Source organism: Lactuca virosa, chromosome 8 (genome assembly GCF_052849685.1).
Source record: "Lactuca virosa cultivar CGN04683 chromosome 8, Lactuca_virosa_CGN04683_v6, whole genome shotgun sequence".
In the NCBI taxonomy this organism is placed as follows: Eukaryota; Viridiplantae; Streptophyta; class Magnoliopsida; order Asterales; family Asteraceae; genus Lactuca; species Lactuca virosa.
The window spans coordinates 90,262,721-90,285,682 of NC_136433.1; the positions used below are offsets into that span (position 1 = coordinate 90,262,721).

At 33.4% G+C, this 22,962-nt stretch overlaps 3 protein-coding genes across 3 annotated transcripts; 1 reads left to right on the forward strand and 2 right to left on the reverse strand.

Moving 5' to 3' along the window:
• Positions 1-11,325: 11,325 nt before the first annotated feature.
• LOC145130615 (uncharacterized) lies at positions 11,326-12,661 on the forward strand. Its single transcript, XM_079065389.1, has 3 exons — positions 11,326-11,478; positions 11,569-12,199; positions 12,264-12,661. The coding sequence occupies exons 1-3, from the start codon at positions 11,326-11,328 to the stop codon at positions 12,659-12,661; spliced, it is 1,182 nt and encodes a 393-aa protein (XP_078921515.1).
• Positions 12,662-15,369: 2,708 nt separating this feature from the next.
• LOC145130616 (uncharacterized) lies at positions 15,370-16,716 on the reverse strand. The gene is made up of 3 exons (XM_079065391.1): positions 16,564-16,716; positions 15,843-16,473; positions 15,370-15,767 (listed from the first exon to the last, which is right to left on the reverse strand). The coding sequence occupies exons 1-3, from the start codon at positions 16,714-16,716 to the stop codon at positions 15,370-15,372; spliced, it is 1,182 nt and encodes a 393-aa protein (XP_078921517.1).
• A 1,512-nt stretch (positions 16,717-18,228) lies between these two features.
• Positions 18,229-21,106, reverse strand: LOC145130617 (uncharacterized). The gene is made up of 6 exons (XM_079065392.1): positions 20,689-21,106; positions 20,566-20,628; positions 19,686-20,515; positions 19,454-19,604; positions 18,964-19,281; positions 18,229-18,875 (listed from the first exon to the last, which is right to left on the reverse strand). Exons 1-6 carry the CDS (start codon positions 21,104-21,106, stop codon positions 18,229-18,231), a joined length of 2,427 nt encoding a protein of 808 aa, XP_078921518.1.
• Positions 21,107-22,962: the final 1,856 nt, after the last annotated feature.

A 22,962-nucleotide genomic window follows, 5' to 3' on the forward strand; every position in this document is an offset into this window, starting at 1 on the left:
GAAGTGATTAATTAAGTGTTTCAATGTAAGTTAAAAACAAAATTAAATTAAATTAAAAATTAAAAATAAAAAAATAAAAAAATAAAAAAATAAAATAATTAAAGTTCTTTCTTTTAGTTTAATTACTAGCATTTAATTTCTTGTTTAAAAATCACTGTTGATCGATCTCTCACTTACTCTACTATATTATTGCATTACTAGGCACACTGCCTATTTTGTTTTAGATGATAAAATTGGTTAGGGTTATAAATTTAAATCTTAGTAAGTTTAAAACACATCAAAGAAGAAGATCCATGGCGGCTGAAAATAATTTTGGGCGTAAAAAATGAAGATCGAATGCATAGTCAAGAAGTACAACGATGGGTTGAAGGCCTTTTATTTTCCATTGTTTTTGTCCTTCTAAAATCAAACACCAACTGTTTCCTCTTCCTTTCATTGCCTCTAAAAACCAATTCTCCACAAGGAATTCGATTTCTGGTGATACTACTACTACTACCATCTTGCTTATGGTGGTGGAAGGCGTTTGCCAGAAATTAGGGAGACGCCAATAGATGAGGTGCCATAAATTGGGTGGAGACTATGCTTTATACGTGTGAAGTGGATATATATATATATATATATATATATATATATATATATATATATATATATAGAAACAAGAGAAGAATGAGTGTGTCGAGAGAGAAAGATTGATGGAGCTCATAAGAATAGGATAAAAATTAGTGAACATGAAAGCCCTTAAACGATATTGAGAAAATTATAATTTCATCACTTAACTTTTAATTATATATTAATGGTCTGCATATATTATCCATTTATATTAATATTTTAAGGGCTCATATTTGTTCTCATGTTCTAAACGGTTTTCCTTTTAACATCTCTCTCTCTCTCTATGTGTGTGTAGGGGTGTAAACGAGCTGAGTCGAGCCCGAGCCTGACCAAGCTCGAGCTCGGCTTGTTTAATTTTGAGGAAGCTCGAGCTCGATTCGAGCCTTGAAATGAAGCTCGAGCTCGGCTCGTGAACAATGTAGTGGGCTCGCGAGCCTAATCGAGCCTAAACCAGCCTCTATGTGTGTATATATATATATATATATATATATATATATATATATATATATATATATATATATATATATATATAGGCTCGTTTAAGCTCGTTTAGGCTTGCGAGCCCATGAATTGAAGCTCGGCTCGAGCTCATTTAATAAACGAGCCTCGTATTTAGGCTCGAGCTCGGCTCAGACTCGTTTAATTTGATCTTGAGTCGAGCTTTTAACGAGTTAATCCCGAGTAGCTCACGAATAGCTCGGTTCACTTACACCCGTATGTGTGTGTGTGTGTGTGTATATATATATATATATATATATATATATATATATATATATATATATATATATATATATATATATATATATATATATATATATATATAAACATTGAGAACACGAATACAAATCTGAGCCATATATATATATATATATATATATATATATATATATATATATATATATATATATATATATATATATATATATATATATATATATATATTGCCGCAAAAACCTCCCGTGTACCGGCCGCGGGTATATACATATTCTCAAGTGATTATTCATATATATATATATATATATATATATATATATATATATATATATATATATATATATATATATATATATATATATATATATATATATAAGGGAGGGTTCAATTGAGAAAAAAAAAGTTGAGAACGATGGAATGAATCTGGGTCATTCATTTCGAATTTGCCGCTTAAGCGTTCCAGCGTACCAGGCCGACGGAACAGATCATATTCATTTATGAATACGTATGAATTAGTGTATTCATATATGAATACGTGTATTCATATATGAATAAGAACAACGGAAGTGATTATTCATATATGAAAATAGCGGCGGTGGGTGGTGGCGGGGTGGCGGTTGTTGGTGGTGGTTGGTTGTGGAGGTAGTGGTGGTGGCGGAGGTGGCAGTGGTGGTTTTTGGCGGCGGTGGTGGTGGTTGGTGGCAGAGGTGGTGGTGTATTAATTTATGAATACACTTATATTTATATTCAAATATGAATATTACTCATCCTCCGTCGGCCCGGTACAACGGAATGTTTTGTGGCAAAAATAAATGATTGGTTGAAAATTATTCCCCATTCTCAATATTTTTTATTTTCTTAATTGAACTTACCGCTCTCGCTCTCTCTCTCTCTCTCTCTCTCTATATATATATATATATATATATATATATATATATATATATATATATATATATATATATATAACTTATGAGACTGTGTCATCTTAACCTTACATTATGATAATCGATAATACATAAGAAATTATTTCATATTAACAAAGCCTGTTTTTTGACTTTTTTATTATGAAAACTTGAATATAAAAGTTGTTAAGGACGTGAAAAAAAAAAGTGGAAACGGTTGTTAGAACCACCTCTGAATCTATATTACCATAACATCATCCCATTTAAACTTATTATTTTGCTAATAAATTTAATTTCTAAAGTAATTTGTTTGATTTTTATAAGATGAAATCTGTTTTCGCATTTTCGCAAAATATTTATGTTTTCGTAAGATCCTATATATATATATATATATATATATATATATATATATATATATATATATATATATATATATATATATATATATATATATATAGGTTATACTTTTACATTGGACGCGCACACACCGGATTATATCAAAAAATTTACCATTTACAAAAAACTCACCACTTTTTTTCGTTTAAAATTTTTTTTAGGCTATGTTTTTTATCGAAAAAAAAACCGAATATACCGTTGTTCACGATTTTTCGTCCTCTTTCCATAGAGATCAATGATGATATATAAAAAACGAACTTTGTTTTCTAAAAAAACCCACTTAATTTTCTTTGATTAAAAACGTTATGGTCTATTTTTTTATAGAAAAAAATTAATAAATATATCAAAATTCATATTTTTTGTACTTTTTAAACATAAATTCATATTCATGTTAAAAAAAAAGATATTTCAGTTTCATATTGTAAACCTATTCAGATTCACATTGTGAACCTCCTCAGATTCACAGAGTGCATAATAATAGGTCAGATTCACAGTGTGAATCTGAACTGATCGGAGCTTTTTCACATTGTAAATGTTAAAATTTGAAATATTTACAGTTTAAATTCACAGTGTGAATCTATACTGATCGAGTTTTTTTTTTGTTTTTGTGAACATTCTCAGATTTACAGTGTGCATAATAGTAATTCAGATTCACAATGTGAATCTGAACTGTTCGAGATTTTTCATATTGTGAATGTTAAAAATTGAAATATTTATAGTTTAGATTCACAGTGTGAATCTACACTGTTCGAGTTTTTTTTTTAATCGGTGTTGATGTTTATTAATAGAGTACAAAAAATTAATATTTTTGGTATAATTAGTTTTTTTTTTAATAAAAATAAACTTAAATATTGAAAAAACTAATAAAGTTAAGTGAGTTTTTTTCGAAAAAAAAAGTTCGTTTTATATATATTATCATGAATCTCTATGGAAATGACGAAAAATCGTGAACAACGGTATATTCGGTTTTTTTTTCGATAAAAAACTTGGCCTAAAAAAAATTTTAAATGAAAAAAGGAAGTGGGTTTTGTTATAATCCGGGTACATGTGCGTCCATTATAAAAGTTTACAACCCATTTTTTTTGCTGTTGATCGCTTTAAATTCCGACGCTTTGGATTGGTTCATTGGTTCATTGATTAATAATGGTTCTCTATTGAACTTATATATATATATATATATATATATATATATATATATATATATATATATATATATATATATATATATATATATATATATATATAACTGGTTTTAGTTTTGCGATCGAAAACCAACGTCAAATCTAAAATAATGATTAGGTTTTGGACAAAAACATGATTTAGTTTTGATCAATATTTAATCCAAAACCCAAAACATTTGGGGAAAATACAAAACTAGCCATTTTTCCTAATTACTTATCAAAAAATAGCCAAAAAAAACTCACTTAGCCAAAAATAGCCCACAAAAGAGTAGTCAACATTCGGTTGACTACGGTCAACATGGGATGACTACGGTCAACGACCGTTGACTACTCTTTTTTCCTCTAATGGGCTACTGTTTCAAGGGGCCGTTTACTTTTTCGTGGCCCATTAGCCCAAAGTATATAAAGAAATTTTTTTCAGATTAGGTCATTTTCCTGTTGTTTTCTTTTGTTAGGCTACATTTTTCTCTCAATGGAGCACCCGAAGAACAATCAGGTTTGTCTACTTTTCTTAAAAATTTTACCGTGTTTGTGATTAGGAGTAGGTTTTGTTTATGGGGATAAATTTTTTTTTGAAAAAAATTGGAAAAAAAAAATATAAAACCGTAGGTTTCATATGAAACCTACGGTGTACAAGTGCCCAATGCACTGTTTGTGCAGTTTCGACTTGTACACCGTAGGTTTCATATGAAACCGTACGGACGTTATTTTGTTTTTCGTTTTTTTTTAAAATGGTATCAATAGAATAGGAATTGGTTGTATTTTGTTGTGGTATAATTTTTTTTATAAAAAAAAAAAGGAAACCGTAGGTTTTTTAGAAACCTACGGTGTACAAGTATTTACTGCACAGTTTGTGCAGTAAACACTTGTACACCGTAGGTTTCACAAAAAAACCGTTTTTTTTTTATTAAAAAAAAATTAATAGCCAGTAAACATTTGTATCCCCTTGTATGTATCTTATGATTTTTTTTGGAAAAAAATTGTAGGTTTCCTAAAATGTATGGTTTTATATATATTTTTTTATTTTCAATTTTCTTAAAAAAAATTTGTTTAAACGTATTTGTAACGATTTTATCCCCTTGTATGTATCTTATGATTCAATGTTTTGCATGTTGTTAAAAATGATGTTATTTTCTATGTCTCAATTATAGCATACAATAGCAATGTAGTATCTATTTGAAGAAGTTTTTATGTGTATAATGTGTAGATATTTTGTATTATATTGTATTGATAAAATAACATTGTGTTTTGGTAGTTTCGGGTTTGTTATAAAATATGTTATTGTCACACCATTTTTAAAGTACAATACTATTTTTTGTATACAAGTAGTATAGAAAAGACAAAATTTTGTGTAAAATAATTTACTTTGGTATTTTATAGAAAGTAAATAGATTATATGAAATGTTTAACTGTTTTATTGTGTGATACTCCAACACTGTTTTTTTTATAAAACCTTATTTAACTTTATTTTTTATTTATTTTGTAGCTTCCTAACAAAAAGATGACATGCAATATATCTGTGAAAGCTTCATGTCACAAGTTGCATGAAGTTTTGAGTCAGTTGAATGGGCCGGTTCGAGAGATATTTTCAAGGACTAGCTTTGGTTACCTCTTGGATCTACCAGCTCAGTCCGGAGACATACTACTTATTCATGGCCTACTATTTCACATGCTGCGTCCTACCCCTGAAAGTGATGCAGCTGAGCGTCTACATTTCATGTTTTCTAGACGTTCTTTATCATTTGGGCCGGAAGAGTTTTGTATTGTCTCGGGACTTTACATGGGCCGTTTTCCTACTTCAAGGATCGAATTTTCAACCATGTATAATCACGGATACGATGATAATACATTTCGGTCCAGAGTCTTCCCGTATCGCACGGACACTACGTTACTTGTAGAAGATTTAGAGCTACTTATCTTGAACCGACGGTTCAATGAGATATCGGCTGACGATGTTGTCCGTGCGATTTTGCTATATATCCTCAATCAAGGTTTTTTGGGAAAAGAACCCAAAGACAAAGTCACGAAGGAATTTATGTGAGTGGGGGAGAACCTGGATGAATGGAACAGATATTTATCAATTTAATATTATAAAAAAATACTATTTTTTATATGTTTAACTAATAGTTTTGCATATAATATAGGTCTCGTGGGGGAGTTACCTATGGAGTAAAACATACCCTAGATTGTCGGGTATGTTTAAGAAATTTGAGGATCATATGTCCAAACATCCCACAAAACCTTGTGTGTATACACTATCCGGTTTTGTTATTCCGTTGAAGGAAAAAATATAATTTTAAATTTTTTTGGTTTTTATTTTTTCATAATCCCTGTTAGTTATTGCTAACACTTATATATTAATGTATATTTATTACAAGATATGGATATGAGAGATGTTCCCACTAGCTCGGGGGAATGCTGCGTTACGACGAAACAATTTATATCCTCGTATGTTGCGGTGGTTTCACCTTAGAAGGTTAACATGGGAGAAAGTTTGCGATCTTTTCGATGTTGACCAGGACGAGGCACATCAACCGAAAAGAAAGATGATTGCCCCAGATGTCGAGTCATCTACTCCACATTACTTGACATATATTTCTAGTCTGAATCCTGAATCGCCAGAAGTCCCCTCTTCTGTACGCTACAACTTTAGAAAAGATGTAAGTAAAATACTAAAAGTATTATCTAGTATATTAAAAAATTTCAACTATTATTGATATATAAAAAAATTTATGTAGGGAGCATCTTATTCTGATCCATCCTGTGGAAACAGCCGATCTACCCAGTCCACCGGAGAAACTCATACGGTGGGAATTAATAGGAGAACAGCCCGAGAAATAATGACAAGACTTCAAAGCTTGGAGGAAGAAATCTGAGGAATAAAATGTAAAGAGGGATTTGAAAAACGGGATGACAATAATGAATTTTTTGCCGCAGCGTTTGGGGTAAAATATTTCATTTTATAAATTTACTATTAATTCTTAACGAAGGTTTCGAGGTAAAATAATTATTTTTTGTTTAAATGTATGGGAAGGAAGATGTGGGAGGCAGTCATCGGATGACAAGCCCGGTGAATGAACAATTCGGTAGTCCACCGAATTCAAATCGAGTAAACGAGGATGATGATGTTGGTCGTAGAAAACAAAAAAAACTCGTGAAGGAGGTTATAATTTTATTTTTTTTGTATATTAATTTTTATATTTTTTCAGAGTATATTAAATAAATTAATATGTATTTTGTAGAAGAAGAAAAAGAAGATTGTTGCCAGCAACATCGTGGATGCGGAAAATCATATACCCGTGCCTCCTGTTGCAAAACCAGGTCGTCCGGTTAGGGTATTGAAACCTTCTCAATATCTTAGCTCTCCATATGTTTCTGTAAGTTTCTTTAAAATTATATTTACTATAAATTTTTTTTAACTATATGGATACTTATTGACTACGTGTATACTGTAGGTTCAAAATGCTCCCCGATATCGTCCGGGTGGGGTAATACGCAATGAACCATACCCCCGTTTCTTTTAGCGATCCCCGACACTTTTATTGGAGCCGTATGTCATTCCTGGATGTGCCGCCCCTTCATTATACATGGGAAACAAACCGGCTGTTTATTTGAAACATCGGTTGTACAATGAAAGAATCAAAGCAAGGTTTTGGGATCTCCTTTTTTATTCAATTGACTTGGGATATTTAGATGAAGCGGTATGAAGACATTTGTTTATATTTAAAATTTAAATAATTGATAAGGTCCGTATGTTTAAATTAGATTTAAATACAGCATGTTGACTTATGGGGAAGGCTTTTGAATGAGCGGAGACCGAACGATGCTCGATGGACAATCATGCCATCTTCATTTTTTGCTGTATTTGAGATGTTCGAGTGGGTAGGAAGTGCATTGGGACATCCGTTTGACCCGTTAGATGGATGTAAATCTTGGTTAGAAGTTGACCGTGTAAGTAAACAAATATTATTGATTAATCACTTAAATTTTGATATTACACTAATTAAACGTTGTAACTAATTCCAACGGTTGTGTGGTAAAACAGGTTTATTTTCCAATTTGTATAAACCCACATCATTGGGTACTTGGGGAGTTATGGATGGACACGCTGTCGTTGAATTTGTACGACAGCTTGCGATCTTTTCGCGCCGTCACCATGATTGATTTTGTGCGGTTTGAAGATCTTGTAGACCGCATTCTTGTTGACATTGATTATTGGAATCACATGGGTTTGCCTGTTCAGAAAGCATCCATTACTGTTAAGGATGTTACGGACGTGCCCCAACAGGAAGGGATGTTTGGAGAGTGCGGTGTCTTTATGCTGATGTTCATGGAGCAGCTTGTTTTTGGACGGGCGATTGGTATATCGACGACACCTGTTTTTGCGGCTACTAACTTTCGCAATAGGATGGGCATGGTATACTATGGATCAGTTGCAAAGGCGATTTTGTAGTTAGTTTGATTAGTAATTTTTTAGTAACAAATTTTGTGTAATGTTTCATGTCGAAAGATAAAGTTGTATTTTGGTTTATGTTATCAAAATGTCTCGTTATTATGAAACATAAAGAAAGTATCATATCGAGATAAAATTACATATTATATAGATTAATCATAATAAACAAGCAAATATAATACAATACATGTTACATACATAAACTCATAAATAATGCATAAACTTACTAGCTGATTAATCAAGAATTATCAAATTCAAACATTTTGAAAATCATTTGGAAATTTTTCTTTTTCTTGAATCACCCAGTTGTATTTTTTTTGTATGTTTTTGAGAATCTTTTCCATCTTAACCTCTTCTTTGTTGGCGTAGTCTGTTACATCTTGTACCCAAACCCGTGCAGTTTTAATGTCGCGTTCTTTGTCTTGGATCGACCTCATTTTAGACCAGATATCGGCTTGTAACTTATCCAATCGCTTCCTATCTTCTTCAATGCCTTTAATCTCGTTCTTGATCTCTTCTTCTTTTATTAATAGTTGTGATGGCTTCTCTTGTGGCATCAACCACCATTTTTCTTGAGAGGTGGACATCAGTTTATGTGATTGAGGTTTATAGAATACATATAAGTCTCTATATATAATTGACAATTTAACCACTTTTTTATAGGTGTTGACTACTGTAAAATAGCTTATGACTACTATATTATGTGTTGTCACATCCTACCAAAACATTATTGAACTTTGACTAGTGTCTTATAGGATTTGACTACTGTCTACTAGCCATTGACTACTATGTTATGTTTAGTCTTATCGAACAGTGAATATTCGACACATGATTGTTATTTGACTACTTTTTTATAGGTTTTGACTACTGTCTAATAGCATTTGACTATTAGTTGATTTGATTGACTACTTTTTATAGGTTATGACTACTATCTTCTAGCCGTTGACTGTTATCTTGTGTTATATTTAATGTGGATTTGTTATCAATTCAGAAATGAAAGAAACAATAACAAAAAAAATTGAAGTGTGAAAATGACAGAAAGATCAGAGGAGATGAAAAGGATCTTGGCAAAATTTAATTGGCCATCAACGTCCAACAATAAGCCTCCTTTGGGGACAAGTTCCCATAACGTGTCAACCAATCCCCCTCCCAACGTTGATCCTCCTATAGTAGGAGACAAGATGGATGAGGAAGTGAAAAAATTGTTGTTACAAAGAGAAGCTGAAGTGGATAAGGCTTTTAAAGATTATCGTCTCCAAAGAGACCTTCTAGACATCTATTGTAATGACATTGATCGTAAAAAGAATTGGATTATAAGTACCAGGCAAGAAATCCAATCTACCGAGAGTTCGATCCGTTCCAGTGAAGAAAATTTGCAAAAGCTTAAGAGTGAATTAGCACTTCGTGAGTACTACTTGGAGAAAAAAAAGGAAGTCATTGCTATGAAAAAAGAGTATTCGTATGAGTTTCCGATGTGGGAAGAAGATGAGTAGTATTTTAATAATTTTCTTGCTTGTTGTAGTAATATAAAGGTAGTATATGTCCAAGTATGTCTTTCATTTTTAACTTTAAGGTAGTATATCCGCAACTATGTTTTTTTATTAGTGGTTGGTTAGGAGCTGCAAAATCTGTAATAATTCCTGGTTTACTTATGTTTAGTAATCTAATTATGTTAATGTCAACTTTGTTTTATCAAATACTCAACGAAATGGTTATGTCTTCTATTTTTGACTTTTTTATTTGTAAACAACATGTGTTGTATAGTCGAATGAATTAAGAATAAATATATATTACAACATGTATAGTACACAAGCAATATAGAAAGTTAAGACAACAAATTCTCATACATGGAAACACAAACCATTACAATTAAAAACATACATTAGTTTACTTATGTTTAGTAATCTAATTATGCTAATGTCAACTTTGTTTTATTAATTACTCAACGAAATGGTTATGTCTGCTATTTTTGACTTTTTTATTTGTAAACAACATGTGTTGTATAGTCGAATGAATTAAGAATAAATATATATTACAACATGTATAGTACACAAGCAATATAGAAAATTAAGACAACAAATTCTCATACATGGAAACACAAACCATTACAATTAAAAACATACATTACTACATCTTACGTACTTCTACTACTTAGTGGTACATACAACCTGCATAATCGAGATTTAGACTACAACTTATACACAACAACACCAAAAAAGAAAATCCAACTACAAAGTAACGCTATCTTCAAGTGTAGTACTTTGCTTTGAAGCTTCTTCTTTGATCGAGCTAAGTTAGCGACTATCAACGAATTATTGTCTTTCGCTTCATCCAGCCAACAAATAAACCCAGACTGTGGTGGCTGATAAATAAATATCAAAAACATTATGTGTATTCTCTAAATATTCAATCATAAATAACAATATATATATATATATATATATATATATATATATATATATATATATATATATATATATATATATATAATTAAGTGATAACGCAAATACCTCTTTAGGACAAGCGTAAAATAGCCGTCCAGGGTTGTTTGAAGTCCTTGATGTCCTTATAATACCTTGAGCCCCACAACTGCAATTTGCCATTTTCATTGGTTACTGATATGAAATTTTTATTAGTGTGGCCAGGTAAATATCTTCATTTATATAGTGTCATTAACCTACATATTCGGACACATGATTGTAGCTTGACTACTGTCTTATAGGTTTGGACTATTACCCTTTAGCATTTGACTACTATTTTACGTGTTGTCTTATCAAACAGTGAATTTCGGACACAGGATTGTAGGTTGACTACTGTGTTGTACGTATTGACTACTGTCCACTTGCAGTTGACTACTGGTTTATGTGTTGTCTAATCTAACTGTTAATTTCTGACATAGGATTGTAGCTTGACTACTGTGTTATAGGTATTGACTACTGTCTACCACCATTTGACTACTACTTTAGTTTTCGAATACTGCTTCGATTCTATAAAAAAGTTTTGAAATAATTTAAATCATCGTTATTGATATATTTTACAAAGGTTCCTGTTCACCGCCCTAACGTTAAACATGAGTTTCTCATACAATGACTATGAAGATAGCTTTACCAACTTGCCTGTTTACCTCCACAACATTCAGCGTGCAAATCCCCACAGTTACACATACATCAAAACCGATGTTATGGATCGGTTCGAACTATGTTTTGTTGCTATTCGATGTGTGGTAATGTAGTATCGATTTGTTTATTATTTTGCTAAACCATTTTAGATTAGTCTAAAAACTAATAATTATGTTATATAAAATTTGAAATAGATCAACACATTTATAGGATGCATGCTTCCGGTCATCTTCATAAGCAGTGTCCGTATCAGAGGAGAGTATCTTAATACAATGTTCGTAGCAGTTGCTATTGATGGAAACAACAATACTACGCCAATAGCATTTGGTGTCGGGGTGGCAAATAGTGTTAACTCCTGCACTTGGTTCCTTATGAGGTTGAAGGATGCTATCGGAGCGGGTACGGAAGTTGCGCTCATAACCAACATGGGCGATACCATTGCTTCTTGCATTGGTCAAGTATTCCCTGATGCTTACCATGGTTATTCGTCTAACAGTGTTTTGAATTATTGTCGATTAAGAATTGGTCAAAGCAGAAATTTAGACTACTTGTTCTTCCGTGTATGCAAAGCATATACCACACAAGACTTTAAACAAACATTTTCTAAGTTAAGTCATGGTGCAGAGCAAGTTCTTCACAACATCAGACATATGAAATGGGCACGGGCCTATTTCCCTAATATACGTTGGAATGTACTAAACATTAATATTCCAGAATTCCTAATGGTGTTATCGGTTAGTCAACGCAATGTACCGATAATAACGCTAATTGATGCGATTGTGCAGTACATCCAACAGACATTTGCAGAACGCTATGTCATGGGAGGTAATATAGGAACATTTTATAAATCAGTTAAATGCCGGTAATTTATTATCCTTTGATTTTTCAGGAATGTTGAGCACCATATTCACACCTTACGCAGAGATGGTCCTTCAAAGGAGGATGCAAAAGTCTCGGCAATGGAAAGCAACGAAAATCCCACCTGAGATCCCGTCTATGTTACCTTCGGATATTTTCCAAGTTTTTGATTTCAAACGTACATGTGTTGTGGATCTGAATCGACACACATGTTCTTGTGGGAAATGGCGCAGTCTTGGTATAGCATGTGGTCATGCTCTTGCTGCAGCACGTTATACAAGCAACACAGAATTAGCCGATATGGTTCAAATATATTATCGGGGTGATGTGTTTCGAACTACATACCAGACTAGGAATGTGAATGTTGTTCCCCCTCCATCTGAATGGGAAATACCAGAGCCATTGCCGGTCGTTTTAATCCCTATGTAATAGGTTGTCAGATGTTCGTTTAATAAATATAATTTCCATTGTAGATAACGTTACATTCTAATCCCTATGTAATACCAGAGGCATTGATGGTCGCTTTAATCCCTATATAAAATCAACTCCTTCACATTATTAGACTACGGTTTCATAGTCTTTGACTACTGTTTGGCACACTGCATAATGTATAGTCTTTTCCAACAGTAGATTTTTCGCTTCAAACATTATTTCCGTGCAACGTTTCTGACCGAATTCTATTTGAAATGAAATCCCTTTATATAGCCTCGACCAAATTCATTGAAACATACCAATTCTCATAATGAGTGGATTTAATGAGATATACAAACAAAGCTTTTCCAACCTACCGATACTCTTTCATAATCTTCAAAGAACAAATCGTAACTCTTTCACAATCATTAAGAAAGACATGAGAGACAGGTTTCAATTTTGTTTTGTCGCATTAGCATGCGTGGTAACTCCTCCTCTATATTATGTTATTATTTATTTCAAGTTCACATTTATGTAATGTTGCCATCGTTTCTTACAGATTACTACCTTTCTCACATCCATGATACCAACACTATTTGTTGCTCATGTACCCCTTATTGGGACCAACATAACGACAATGTATCTTGCTCATGCTTTGGACGGTAATCATGAACCCCTGATCATAGCATTCGCTTTGGGAAGTGTTGACTGTGAAGAGGCTTGGACTTGGTTCATGAGAAGGTTGAAAGAATGCTTAGGTGACACTACTGAAGTTGGTTTCATAAGCCATATGTCTGACTCGATAGACTACACCATTATGCAAGTATACCCAGATTCCTATCATGGGTATTGTTGTAAAAATATAGCCAATAAAGTTCGGGCTTCCACAGGAAGTATCGTTGTCGAACAGTTGTTCTGGAAGACATGCAAAACTTATAGCTTGTCTGAATTTTACGTTTGTTTAAACAATTTAAAAAATGAGGTTAATGGGTATGATCTTGACTGGCTTGACAATATCCCAATGTCAAAATGGGCTCGAGCCTTTTTTCCTAAAGTCCGTTTCAATGTTAAATACATTAGCATTCCGATTGGATTGACTTGGCTTAGATCAAACACGCACGAGTTACCAATAACGACAATCATTGAACTGGTCCATCAGTCAATACAAACGGTGTACGCGCAACGAGCTGAATTTGGAGGTAATAAAGAATTGTTTTCTTTCTTTTCCGTTACTCTATCCTCTTTTTAATTTTAAGTAAATTAATTACACAGGTGGAATGCATGGTCAACTTACCCCTTATGCACAACACGTGTTTGAACGGAGAATGAACCAATCTAATGGTTATGAGGTTACACATATTGGTAGTGACAAATTTGAAGTGCGTTGTAATTTAACCATACAAACGGTACAAGTTGAACGTGGTATTTGTACTTGTGGCAAATGACAAAAATGCGGCATACCCTGTGAACATGGTATAACATCATTAAGCAGGCTTACAGTTGAAGAGAAACAGCAATTGATTAATTATAGGTTGACTTCTGCGGTGTATCGACATGCATTCCAAGCGGAGACGATTAATCATATTCCAATTCTTCTACATTGGGAAATACCAACTGAGAAGATGGTCGTCGTACCACCATTTGCATGTTACTAATTACTTAGACTAATTTTATTAGTAGTTATGTTTACCAGTAATATTATGTTTATTTGTAATTCTAATTTCCTTTCAGAATTGTGTTATATTTATTAGTAATTCTAAGTTCAAATGATTTTAACGTTAAGTGTATTTGACTACTACTTTACGTTTTTATCAGTAATGTTATGTTTTTTTTCTGACACACGATTGTAGTTTGACTACTGTGTTATAGCTTTTGACTACTGTCTAGTCGCATTTGACTAATACTTTACCTGTTGTCTTATCCAATAGTGATTTTTGTTCTCAAACTATTAATATGCAACTAACATAGAACTTATACGTGATACACTACAACATTCTAAAATTGAAAATGAATTCATCTGACTTCGGTGTTTGGCATTGCGAAGACGAAGACTGCTATGTTTGTTCCGATACAAACCCAATTCCTGAAGGCCCATATTTCCCACTCCCAGATTACATGTCTGACGACATTTTCCATGCTATGAAGGCTGCTGAAGAAGCCAACGAAAGGGACTCTGAAATTAGTCGCAAACTCAACCAACATGTAAACGACATAGCAGATCAAGTAATTGAAAAAGAAAAATGGATTGCTGAAACTACAAAAAATATTAAGGAAGCTAAGAAGTGGATTCGAAATGCAAATACGGAGTTTCAAAAGCTTCAAGCAGAACGGGATCGTCTATTAGATGTTGTTAGAATTAGAGGGGATTTTATCGACCGTGAACAAAACTTGTATCCCAAACAGTTTCCTAATATGTGGAAACCAATTTAACTATGTAATAGGTGGTGAGACGTTCCTTTAACAATGTTATGTTTAATTCTAATTGTAATTTCCTTTACTTTTATGTTATGTTCAATTTTATTGATTACAAACATAATGTATTTCAAACTTATTACAAACACATTGTCAACTATATTACAAACATAATATATTGAAAAATATATTACAAACTCAACATCAAATATATTACATAGACAAAGACAAATATATTACAAACTCAACAACAAATATATTACATAGACAAGGACAAATATATTACAAGCATCATTATTTAAAGGGAATAAAAATTACATCGGCAATAAAACAACCATCAAAGGGTCTGGGATTCCCCATTCAGCTGGTGGGGGAACTGCGTGAACGGTTTGTGTCTGGTAGATGAGCTGATATACATCGGCATGGTAATATACTTGAACCAAATTAACAATGTCATGCATGTCTGAATCACGTGCTGCTGTGATGGCATGACCACATGCTATACCGAGACTGCTCCATTTTCCACATGAACAAGTATAAGCTTTAAAGTCAACAACACAAGTTGTTTTAAAATCAAACACTTCATACACATATGTTGGCATGAGAGAGGATATCTGTTGGGGGATATGTGTTGCTTGCCAACGAACAGACTTTTGCATCCTTCTTTGAACCAGCATTTCAGCATACGGTGTTAATACACCAGTCAAACTCCCTGAAAATTAAATACGGTTACAAAAGGTTGTTGTACAACCTATTTAATTCTTTTATATTTCATCCAAAAATATACCTGCAATTATACTTCGTTCAACAAAAGTATTTTGCATGTACTCACGAATTCCCTCGATAAGCGCTATTATCGGTACATTACAATGATTGCGCGATACTACTGAAAAGTATCGAGGAACTTCCATGTTGAGTACATTCGAACGGATGTTAGGGAAATAGGCTCTTGCCCATTTCGGATGACCGATATTCGTAAGCACTTCACGAGCATCAATGCTTAATCTAGAAAAATTTTGTGCAAAAGTTGACAACGTGTAGGATTTTAATGTTATCCAGAACAAAGTTTCCAATGATCTCCCGGAGTCTACTCTTGTGCGTAAATAGTTTTGCACGCTGTTACAAGTGTAACCACGATAAGAATCATTGAACACATTATCTACACAAGAGCTAACGTCATCGTACATATTGGATATGAACGCTATTTCCCTACCCTCTCCGAGACATTCTTTTAACCTCATCAGGAACCAGGTAGAATTTACCACATTATTTTCAACCGCCATACCAAACGCTATAGGGAAAGTCAGATTGTTCCCATCTTTAGCAACAGCTACAAACATTGTTTTTAGGTAGTCCCCTCTAAGAGGGACGATACCTATGTAGAGGACAGGCAAGAAACAATGCACGAATGCATGGACCTGTAATTTTTAATAGAGCACACCAATTACTTTAATGTACAAACATTATCAAATGTAAAGACACAAAACGGATTTGGAAAAGAATTATACCACCCATCCAATAGCCACAAAACAAGATTGGAAACGATCCATCAAATCCGTTTTGATGTGAGTGTGAGTATGTGGGTTGGTTCGCCTTAGGTTATGAAGGTAAATAGGCAAGTTGTTGAAGCTTTCTTCATGGTCAGTGTCGGAGAAACTCATTTCGAAACAATTGTAAGAGACAATTAGCAATTACTTAGTGTGCGTAAGGTTGTGCGGGTTAGGGGCTTTCCACATGCGGACACATAAATAAGTAGGAGATGCAAAGGCAAGGTCAATAATTTATTGTCTTTTCGAACAGTATATTTGTCGTTTCAAACAGTATCTCCGTGTAAGGTATCTGACAATCGGACTACTCTTTGACATTATATGACTACGGTTTCATAGACTTTGACTACTACTTTGTAGCCTGCATAATGTATTCTCTTTTCGAATAGTATATTTGTCGTTTCAAACAGTATCTCCGTGTAAGGTATCTGACAATCGGACTACTCTTTGACATTATATGATTACGGTTTCATAGACTTTGGCTACTACTTTGTAGTCTGCATAATGTAATGTCTTTTCGAACTGTATATTTGTTGTTTCAAACAGTATCTCCGTGTAAGGTATCTGACAATCGGACTACTCTTTGACATTATATGATTCTGGTTTCATAGAGTTTGACTACTACTTTGTAGCTTGCATAATGTATTGTCTTTTCGAACAATATATTTGTCGTTTCAAACAGTATCTCCATGTAAGGTATCTGACAATCGGACTACTCTTTGACATTATATGACTACGGTTTCATAGACTTTGACTACTACTTTGTAGCCTGCATAATGTATTGTCTTTTCGAACAGTATATTTGTCGTTTCAAACAGTATCTCCGTGTAAGGTATCTGACAATCGGACTACTCTTTGACATTATTTGACTACGGTTTCATAATGTAGTTTCAAACAGTACTTATGGGAATCCACCTAATTGTATGTTATTCTTTTTTCTTATTTAAGTACTCCTATAAAATTATAACAAACTAACAAAAAAATTAAAAAAATGGCCTCCAATCAACCAACTTCTTCCAACGCAGTTGCTCCGTCCAATACTCCACATCCATGGACGATAAGAGAGGTAATGGTGGTAACACGTTGTTGGATGAACATTTACGATGATGTAACCATGGTTAACCCTGATTGCTTAGAAGGTGATGAATGGACCCGCATAACAGCCATGTTTAACCTCTCGTTGGGAGAAGGAAAACACCGAACACAAGAAGATATTTTTGGTAAGTGGATGGATTTAAAGGAAAAAATCACATGGTTTAATCGATGGTATCATCATCTTAAAAACAGGTATCGTTATCCAAACAACGACGAAGATCTTTTAGAAATGGTTAAAGATCATTACATTTTGGAGCACGAGGGAAGTGACTTCGAGTATGAGGATGCATGGATCCTACTTAAAAATAACAAATGTTTCATGTAGAAGGCTCTTTTATGTGAAATGTCTTATGTAATGTTTCGTAAGGGTGTATCTCGATTTCTATAATGTTTTATGTTTGTGTTTTATTTTTCATGGAATAAAGGAGTTAATAAATGGAGTACTAGATTTAATTAATAATCTCAGAAGTGCTTTTTAATACAAGCAATACAAATTACAAATACGGGAATTCATTGCTTTCATACATTAATCTAAGGACAATTCAAATCAAATGTACTATTGTAATCAAAAGTAGGGTACACGCTTTCGTTCTGTGACCCGCTCGCGGATGCAAACTCATCAGTCATTATGCCCTTTTGTGTAGATTTTTTCCTCCCCCTAGATCCGCTCCCCGATCCCCTACCCGTACAATCGTTCCTAGTGTGTCCAAATTGACCGCATGTAGAACATTCTTGTCGTATGGGACGCTCACCTTGCGACGGAATACGTCCAGTGTTTCTTGGCCTACCCGGATGACGTCTCTCCATTATGGGTGGCTTCACGGTCATCACATCATCGGGGATCTCCCACTCAGATGGACTTGGTAAGGGGTTCACAGACTCCTCGTAAGTTTTCCTCAATGTTTCTGTAAAGTAAGCTTTTAAAGCGAATTCCGAACAATCTTCGTAACGGTTCATTGTCAGCACTTTTATAACATGGCCACAAGGTAAGCCATCTATTTGCCACCGCCTACATGTACAGGTTCTTTGTTGGAAATCAACAATGACACTTTTGTGGTTAGAGCTTTTCACTTCAAATCTGCTATTTGAGATAGGGTACACCATCCAATTATTACAAGCATTCTTATTTGCTTGTATAATCGTTTCAGCCCATTGGGTGAGTGTTGTTTTAGTTTCAGCTAAAAAAATAGACATATTTTTTCATAAAATTATTACTACACGAGTTAAGAAAATACTCAATCAACAATGTATATAAAATATTAGTACCTGCAACATTACGTTTCTGAAAACTCCATTGTTGCATTGTTGCACGAAAATACTCAATCAACATCAATATTGGCATCTTTCTTGCAAATCGTGACATTGAATTTATCGACTCCGCACTATTTGATGTCATAAGAAAATACCGATTCCCAGGAAAATGTGCCCTGACCCATCTTTCTGGATTGATGTTTTGTAGGTATTCCCATACACGAATATTTACATTTTTTATTTTTTTCATCCCATTGTCGAATTTTTTAATGGTATAGGCTTTGCATGTCTCCCAAAATAATGCGTGCATTGTATCGCTGCTTCCAAATTTTGCTGAAATGTTGAAATACAAATGGATACCACATATTCCATGATAGGCGTGAGGAAATATATTTTGCAATTGACGTCGCTATGGATGGAGCCCTATCAGATATAATTGTAAGGTCTTCCAAGTTGCCTATACATTCACGTAGCTTTCGAAGGAACCAGGACCACGTCTCAGTACATTCACTTTTGCAAATGGCATAAGCAACAGGCATGATTTGGTTTTGACCGTCCATTGTCACTGCAAGCAACATCGTGCCTTTGAATTCACCCTTTAGGTGACCACCATCAATTATTAGGGTCGGCCTACAATATTTGATGAACGCTCGTACCTACAATTATTTTTCATTGCATTAACAAATACCAATTAGGATTCATATGTTATATTTGTTATAAAAACTAACACTGCTTACCGAGCAACCCAACGCGATAAACACGAACTCAAACCGATCATCATCGTCTACTCTTATCTGAGTAACAGTTCCTGGATTGTGCTTGACCAAGTTGTGCAGATACACTGGTAGTTTGGTGAATGAATCCTCTTTGGTACTTCTTAACATCAACAACGCATATTGTTTTGCACGCCATGCCTGTTGGTATGAGATATTGATTGGAAATTTCGAATTGATGTCCCTAACAATTTCATTGCCCCGATAAACTCTATTATAGTCTCCGGCCAATACTTCAGCGATAAAGTGGCCGATTACCTTTTTCTTTGATTGTCGATGATTAGACTCCAAATTTGTCGCACAACATGTGTGTTGGTCAACAACTTTTGTGACTTGGAAAGCAGTAGTCGATTGGATTCCCCTTGCCCTAACCATCCATGAACAATTTTTAACCAAACAAACAACCTCGAACCTTCCTTTGCTCGATCTGGTAGTCTTATACTGCTTACCTTGTTCCATGCATTGTCTTCCGATTGCAAGCTTGAGCAACTCTTTGTCATCAAAAATGTCTAAAACCTTAATCTCTTCACTTATATCCACCCTCTGACATGGAATGTTCACATCAGCGTTTACAGGACACGAAGGCAAAGGGGGCATACCATGAAACATGGTATCTGAATAAATAAGCTTAGATTCGTCATCTAATTCTTCTCCGTTAGAATCACTATCTAGGCCGGATATATCCAACTTGTCACAGTCCGCAAACTCGCCATATCCTTTTAGTTCACCATCATGCAAAAACGGAACTTCCTGTTTTCCAGATTCATTACCAACCTTATTCACCACGGCTATTGCTTTTTTTTGTCAAATGAATCATTTACACCAACATCATTAACATATGCACCAACATCATTATCACCGATATACTTATAATTCTCCGGTGTAACATACATAATCGGTTCTGGCACTACATTTACATTTTCAGCAACACTATGATATTGACTTTTACTTGGACTTTTAAAATTACCTATTGGGTTGTTGCTCCCTTTTCCACTTGATAAATTTGCTGCAGATGCCTTTCCTCTATCATCCATTTCGTTCGGCCAAACGCCTTCTTCAACCACCACATACACAGACACATATTTATCTCCAACGCCATTTATTACCTTCATCAGCTTTCTAATATCACGATCATCAACAATACCACAATAATAGAGTTGTTCTGGATGTTGATAGGCCAAACTAACTTTTGATTCTTCGGGAAGACCCATCTTGCACTTGACCAACTGAACAAATTCGGTGAACGTTGTGTTTTCGTAAAATTCAACACCTAAATAAAACATTCTCGGATTGTATCCCAGTGGCCAAACATATGATAATTGGGAATTAACAAACTCCCATCTTCCATCCGTAATGAGCAATACAAAATACTCGTTACAACTCATTATCTTAATTTTGAGGATAAAGAAGCTAGAGAGAATAAACTTTCCAAAAATATAAAATACTTAATATATATAAGATAGGTTGAAAACAGTAGTCAACTCTGATGAAAAAGTAGTCAAGTTTAACAAAAAAGTAGTCAAATTTAGCAACAAAGTAGTCAACTTTACCCAAAAAGTAGTCTACTCTTTTTGTCAGAGTTGACTACTGTTAAAATTAAAACAAAATAACTCAAACCAAATAATTGTTAAAAATTAAACAAAAGAATTGTTAAAGTTATTGTACATATTATAAACACTCTTTTTTTTACTCTATATTACAAAAAAAAAAAAATTTAAAAATAAAAAATAAAAAATAAAAAATTAAAACCGTAGTTTTTTGGCCAAAATAGTAGATAAAACCCCCAAAATAGTAAATAAAACCCCTCCAAAAAAAAAACCGTAGCTTTTTTTGCGAAACCGTAGCCTACGGTTTGGGAAACCGTAGGTTTTAAAAAACCTACGGTTTTGAATGTCAAAAATGAAAAAAAAAAAAAAATTTATACAAAACGCGAAACAGTAGACGAAATGGCGAAACAATAGGCGAATCTCGAAACCTACGGTTTCGTGGGCTATTTTTGGCCATTTGCTAATTTTTGGCTAAAAATTCTTAATTACCCCCTTAATTTGGCTAGATTAGTAATTACCCCAAATATTTTAACCATATATTCTAATCTAAATTGTATGATTGGAAAATTTGGTATGAATAGAATAGTAAAGAGTCGTAGATATGGTAGAAGTAAATGAATTATGATTAAAAGAGAAAAAAATGTCACAACATCAGTAAACTGAAAACATACTTTATTATATTAATTTAATTATAAAGTCAACAAGATTACAAAATATTCAACTCCAAGACCTTTCAAAATGCCAATCATCATTAGGAAATGGTGGATTAGTTCTTGATACGTAAAAACCTTCTGTATTAACTAACCAATAACAATGTCTTGTTCCTACTTTAAAACGATTGCAAATCCTGTTGACATGATTATCAAATAGTGTCAAAGATACACTCCTTGAACCCCAATTGAAGTCACCAAAATATTGTTGATTGCCGGTTTTACAGAATGACCAATCAAAAGCTTGTCCGGAAGAAAGGTCAACTGTTTCATCGCTATTATGACTTCCATGGAAATGAAGATTCATATTATCAGGAAGGTTACTAGTAACGAGTATATGCCACCTATTGACTAAAAAGCAGTTTTCAGAGGAATTGAGTGGACGAGCGGATGACATTGTTAAGAAGAAGAAGATAGTAATGACTCTATAAAGGCTAGGCATCATGAGGTTTTCAATAACAGGCATCCTGAGGTTTTCAATAACAAGAAATAAAATTCTCGATTTATATAAAAGATAGTATTTTCAACATTTAAAGACTTAGTCATAAATAAATAGTTGAGTAGTTGTGAATATGTTAGAAAATTTTGAACAACAATTGAATAATAACTATGATGACATATTAGCATTTATTACATGATGTCATGAGATATACATAGAATCTAAATGGTATATATTTGACAATAATAAATATAACATTTTTTTTGGGGTAATTTCATAAAAGGTCTTATATTTTGTGTTTTTTTTTTCGTATTAAACCTTATCTATATTTTTTTTCCTGAATAAGACCATGTGATTTTTTCATTTTTTCCAAAAAAATCTCAACATTTTTTTTCTTTTTTGAAAAAATCTCAAACTTCAAACTGTTTCCACATAAATCCTTAAATTTTTTAGGTTTTTCCCGAAAAAACCCTCACATTTTGCAACTTTTTAAGAAAAAAAATGACAAAAAAGTCCGGATCTGAATAAAATGCAAGGTCTTTTTC

Bases quoted from the DNA above. Each gene is read 5' to 3' on its own strand.
- LOC145130615 (XM_079065389.1), top strand. From the start codon at position 11,326: ATGAGTTTCTCATACAATGACTATGAAGATAGCTTTACCAACTTGCCT. The intron at 11,479-11,568 runs GTAATGTAGTAT...AATTTGAAATAG, and splicing joins TTGTTGCTATTCGATGTGTG to ATCAACACATTTATAGGATG. The intron at 12,200-12,263 runs GTAATATAGGAA...TTGATTTTTCAG, and splicing joins AGAACGCTATGTCATGGGAG to GAATGTTGAGCACCATATTC.
- LOC145130616 (XM_079065391.1), bottom strand. From the start codon at position 16,716: ATGAGTTTCTCCGACACTGACCATGAAGAAAGCTTCAACAACTTGCCT. The intron at 16,474-16,563 runs GTATAATTCTTT...TAAAAATTACAG, and splicing joins TTGTGGCTATTGGATGGGTG to GTCCATGCATTCGTGCATTG. The intron at 15,768-15,842 runs GTATATTTTTGG...TTTAATTTTCAG, and splicing joins TGAACGAAGTATAATTGCAG to GGAGTTTGACTGGTGTATTA.
- LOC145130617 (XM_079065392.1), bottom strand. From the start codon at position 21,106: ATGAGTTGTAACGAGTATTTTGTATTGCTCATTACGGATGGAAGATGG. The intron at 20,629-20,688 runs GTAATTTTAAAA...ATGTAAATGTAG, and splicing joins AGGGAGCAACAACCCAATAG to TGCCAGAACCGATTATGTAT. The intron at 20,516-20,565 runs GTGCATATGTTA...GACAAAAAAAAG, and splicing joins TATCGGTGATAATGATGTTG to CAATAGCCGTGGTGAATAAG.